Source organism: Argentina silus (genome assembly GCF_951799395.1).
Source record: "Argentina silus genome assembly, chromosome: 8".
In the NCBI taxonomy this organism is placed as follows: domain Eukaryota; kingdom Metazoa; phylum Chordata; class Actinopteri; order Argentiniformes; family Argentinidae; genus Argentina; species Argentina silus.
In genome coordinates, this window is record NC_139662.1 from 21,280,119 (window position 1) to 21,285,118 (window position 5,000).

Genomic DNA, 5,000 nt, shown 5'->3' on the forward strand with positions numbered 1-5,000 from the left:
GGGGTGGGCTTCAAACAGAAATATCCTGGATCAGCACATCCCTCCAATCCCCCCCACCAACACTGAGAGAGAGCGAGACAGAGAGCAAATCTCTAATGAGACAATGAGAGATCCTGAAACAGTAGGTAATAGTACCTCTCCTGCCAGTAGAAATGACATATATATATATATATATATATATATATATATACACATCCTTAAAGATAGACTCTGGGGTATGACACTGTAGTAAAATGGCTATGGCGAAGCTGCCACAGACGAGAGAATGCGATTGGCTCCTCGACGTCTTGATCGACATCTGATGTCAGAGGGCAGTGAAGCGAGTAGGCGCCCTCCCCCGCTCTCGTTCACCACAATGTCTTTAACGAAATGTGGCGGCCTGACACACCGCGTCCCAGAGTCCCCCTTTAACGGTTTCCGTCGCGTGGAGCTGCAACAACTTACCAATGGAAAGAAAGCGGCCCTGCGTACCTCAGCTAACAAACACACACATTTCAATGCGTCGCTCGTTGCACCCGAACTCTACATCATCATGATCATCAGGTATACAAGAGACCTTGGAGCGACATTGGTGTCGCAAAACTCATCAGAGGCAGCTTGGGATCGAAGCTGTTCAGAACAGCACATTTAAAATCCCTCTCCGATGGCTGAGTGACCTTAATGGATGCAATTTCACTATTTTGCCTTCATACATAAACGTTATAGACAGCTATGGATTGTGCTCAGTAGACTTCAATTACATGCTGAGGGAAACAGCCCTGTGGGCCGTGAGGCCTGAATCCACGGTGATGGTGTTTTTGATAAAGCGGCAGCCAGCCTTATCCCAGGAGAATGAGCTCGGCACATAAAGAGATTTCTGTCTCCCTAAGCTTGTGATTGTGGGTTTGTGACCTCAGCCTGTGTCATTAAGTGCACTCCCGTCAATACTGTTCCCCAGCTTGTCATAATGCGGGATTGGGGCGGGCGGGTGGGGGGTTGGGGGGACAAACTCAATGAGGAGTGACTGTCAAAATATTGTAATTCCCCCCAGTAAATCACATCCATCATTTGGTTGAGTGACGTGTTGATGCTCTGTTTGCTGCAGTGCTGTGTGTGTTTGCTGGCCTGTTTCACGCACTGGGACATCAGCGATTTCAGTTGGCACAGTTTGTAAAACTTTCAGAGGGACTTTTGATAAAGCAAGGAAACAGAGGATGGGCATACTGTCACACCTCATGAGACGAAGCTAGAACCGATTCACTCTTCATAAGCATCAGCTCTTAATTCACGTCACTCCATGTTACTCACACACTTAAGACCAGTTGGATTCAGACCAAGTTAGAACCAAGTTAGATTCAGATTTAGAAAACTCAGCCAAGCAGAACCCAGCACTAAATAGTGCAACATAGCCGAGCCCAGCCCAGCCCAGCCCAGCCCAGCCCAGCCCAGCCCAGCCCAGCCCAGCCCAGCCCAGCCCAGCCCAGCTCAGGCCAATGAGCCGAGCCCAGCCCAGGTCAGGTCAGCCCAGCCCAGCCCAGCCCAGCCCAGCCCAGCCCAGCCCAGCCCAGCCCAGCTCAGGCCAGTGAGCCGAGCCCAGCCCAGCCCAGCCCAGGTCAGGTCAGGTCAGGTCAGGTCAGGTCAGCCCAGCCCAGCCCAGCCCAGGTCAGGTCAGGTCAGCCCAGCCCAGCCCAGCCCAGCCCAGCCCAGCCCAGCCCAGCCCAGGTCAGGTCAGGTCAGGTCAGGTCAGGTCAGCCCAGGTCAGGTCAGGTCAGGTCAGCCCAGCCACACCCAACCAGCTTACCAAAAGTAGTCCCGGCGTCAGGCCTGGAAACGGACGACACGATGACGAATCCAAAGCCTTCGTTCTCCCCGCGCTGGATCTCCACGTCGTAGGGCTGCAGGGCGGCCGGCACCACAGCACTGCCGCTGCCCCCCCCTCCCCCGCTGCCCCCCCCTCCCCCGCTGCCGATGCCGCTGGTGGAGCCGCTGCCCGAGCTGACCGTGTTGAGGGAGTTCTGGCTCCCCTGGGGGGTCCGCTTGCCCTCCGTCAGGGAGGGGGCCTGGGTGCTGCTGTGGTGGGATGAGGCCGGGGACGGGGGCACGTCACCCTCCCCTTTGGACACTGAGGAAGAGAGGAAGGGAGGAGGAGAGGAAGAGAGGAGGAGAGAAGGAGAGGAGGAAGAAAAGTTACAAAGACAGTTTGAGTGGTGTACAATATATACCTCCGGATTGTGGCTGCTTTGATGGGCAAAGACAGACATCCTCCTACACTAGCTGGTGAGAGAACTAGGCTCACTAAGCTCTAGGCCTCAGATCACATTGTACCCAGGCTGGTGTGTGTAGGGTGGTAGGCGGCTTCAGGTTTTGACCCAGGTTGGAGTGGGTGTGAGAGAATTATTTTTGTGTGCTCTTGTGTTGTGCCTAACTTGTTTGTGTGTGTGTGTGTGTGTGTGTGTGTGTGTGTGTGTGTGTGTGTGTGTGTGTGTGTGTGTGTGTGTGTGTGTTTGTGTGTTAGGAGAGAGAGAGAGAGAGAGAGAGAGAGAGAGAGAGAGAGAGACAGAGAGAGAGCGAGAGAGAAGTTGTGTAACAGTGTGTGTGTGTGTGTGTGTGTGTGTGTGTTAGGGAGAGAGAAAGAAAGAGAGAGAGAGAGAGAGAGAGAGAGAGAGAGAGAGAGAGAGAGAGAGAGAGAGATCATATATTAGCTTGCTCCGGCCCTCCTTACCTCCGTATCCGGTGCTCTTGCGGCGGACGGTGAGGTTGACGTGGCCCTGCTTGGCCGCCTGCTGCATGAGCTGCACCACCAGCTGGTGAGACTTGCCCACCACGGCCGTGCCGTCCACAGAGATGAGCTCATCGCCCGAGCGCAGGCGCCCATCCTCGTCTGCCGCACCGTATTTCACAATGTGTCCGATGTAGATCTACGATACATATAACACACACATTCAGAATCAGAATCAGAATCAGAATCAGAATCAGAATCAGAACTTTTTATTTGGCCAAGTACAGTACCACTCAAAAGTTTGGACACACAAAAAAAACATTTTCTACGTTGTAGATTAATATTGAAGACATCAAAACTATGAAGGAACACATATGGAATTATGTAGTAAACAAAAAAGCGTTAAACAAACCAGAAAATGTTTTATATTTTAGATTCTTCAAAGTAGCCACCTTTTGCTTTGATGACAGGCGTTGGACACTCTTGGTAAGTTTGTGTCCAAACTTTTGACTGGTACTGTATATTTGCAGATACAGGAAATTGACTTGGTGAAGACTAAAAACAAACAAAGAAGTGCGCAGCAACACACCGTGGCGGCCGTAGGAGGAGCCATCTATCTTCTGTCTATTCATCAGTCTTAACTCACGGAGCACGGAGGGAGAATACAGACGACAATAACTGTCGACATTCTGGAGTGCCAAGGGTGACTTTATTCACCAAAAATGCGTAAATGATGATGCTTCATTTCATAGCCAATCAAAATATTGTTGCTCGGCAAACACCAAATAAAACACTTGGCATTCGAGGTGGTGAGTGTTCCGGAATTCTTTGGCAGTTGGTGAGTCAAACTTCTGATCCAGAGCGACTTGCTGTAAGTGCATCTGCTATGATACGCATAAATAAGTGTTGTGAATCTTTGTAAATTGGATGAAAATCAGATCGAAGAACCTCAAAATGAGTGACAGTAAAACCAGTCCAGTCATCGCAATCGTTTACTGTTACTCGGTTTAAGTTCAATACAGCAGTTTTTCTTTAATCCTGTTCAGTTCAATTCTACCTAGTTTTTTCTTCAGGTTAGCCTGTAACTGTGTCTAAAGTGTTTAGGAGTAGTCTATTGAGGCCACGGAGCTGTGCTTTTAAAACTGTGTGGGAGAGAGAAGAGTTGTGTGTGTGTGTGTGTGTGTGTGTGTGTGTGTGTGTGTAGGAAACAAGTGCAGCAGCCTTGGCACAAATACCAACTTCTAACTCCTCTGGGGCAAACCTGCATCTCTGTCTTTCTCTCACTCCCTCCATCTCTCTTCTCTTCTGTCTGTATCTGTAACTCACGCTCGCTCTCTCTCCTTCCCTCACCCTTTTTCTTTCCCAAGAAACCCATGGCACACAACCAAAGGCTTCCGGGGAAGGGCCCTTACTTCCCTTAACAAGCTGTCTAAATGAGCCTCCCAGGACCTGTACCTCCTGTTTAAGACAACACCAGCCGTCGGTGAGAAACGGCAGAGCTGGCCTGTACTCTGCTACCGTTCCGTATTAGTTGGGAGAGACTCCGACAGACGGAGCACTGGAGGTTAGAGAGAGAGTGATGCAGACAGGGAGAGGAGAAAGAGACTGGCAGTTTTTGGGCAGTTTGCTGATCGGCGCAGAGCCGTCAGGAGAGAGAGAGAGAGGGGGAGAGAGAGGGGGAGAGAGAGAGAGAGAGAGAGAGAGGGAGAGAGAGAGAGAGAGAGGGAGAGAGAGAGAGAACCAGTGTTGTGAACAACAGCGTAGCTCTTCACTGACAGCCCCAAGGCACTCAGAACTCTGACAGGAAACAGCTACAGTATTAAGTGATGAAACTGATATTGACATCACTGCAAAGTGAGAGGAGAGTCGCGTTCCTTTTTTCAGATTCAACACTGTTTTATTCATAGCTCTGATTCCTGTTCGTCCACGATGTAGCGCTTATGTCCAGGCTCACAGGGGACACGGTTTATGCTTTGAGTCGGGCAAATGTTTCATCATGAGTTGTGAGTAAGTTAAGCCAGGGAGTGTTTCAGGATGACTAATTGCCCATTGGATGACTTGGCCGTACGTAGAGGGCAAACACCGGCTGCCAGTACCCGCCTTTTAACGACACAATTAGCACCAGAGCGCCAGAGAATGAAGTGAGCAGGACACATAGTGACAAGGTTTGACTCGTCACCCCCCGTCCCCCCCCGCGTCCCCCGTCCCCATTCCCCCCCCCGTCCCCCGTTCCCAACCCCCACTCTCCACCAACCTGGATAAAAGCACAGGCTAAAAACAAAGAGCGGCGTGTGATGTGAGG

General features: G+C 50.9%; 1 protein-coding gene across 1 annotated transcript in view; it reads right to left on the minus strand.

Annotated features, from left to right (window-relative positions):
• LOC310807949 (membrane-associated guanylate kinase, WW and PDZ domain-containing protein 1-like) overlaps positions 1-5,000 on the minus strand; it is a 41,506-nt gene that overhangs the window by 8,643 nt on the left and 27,863 nt on the right. Inside the window, exons 13-14 of the mRNA XM_083674620.1 lie at positions 2,702-2,897; positions 1,781-2,101 (exon numbers count right to left, since the gene is read on the minus strand). Of these exons, the coding sequence (XP_083530746.1) occupies positions 1,781-2,101; positions 2,702-2,897 (517 nt within the window). The remainder of the gene's footprint in view (positions 1-1,780; positions 2,102-2,701; positions 2,898-5,000) is intronic.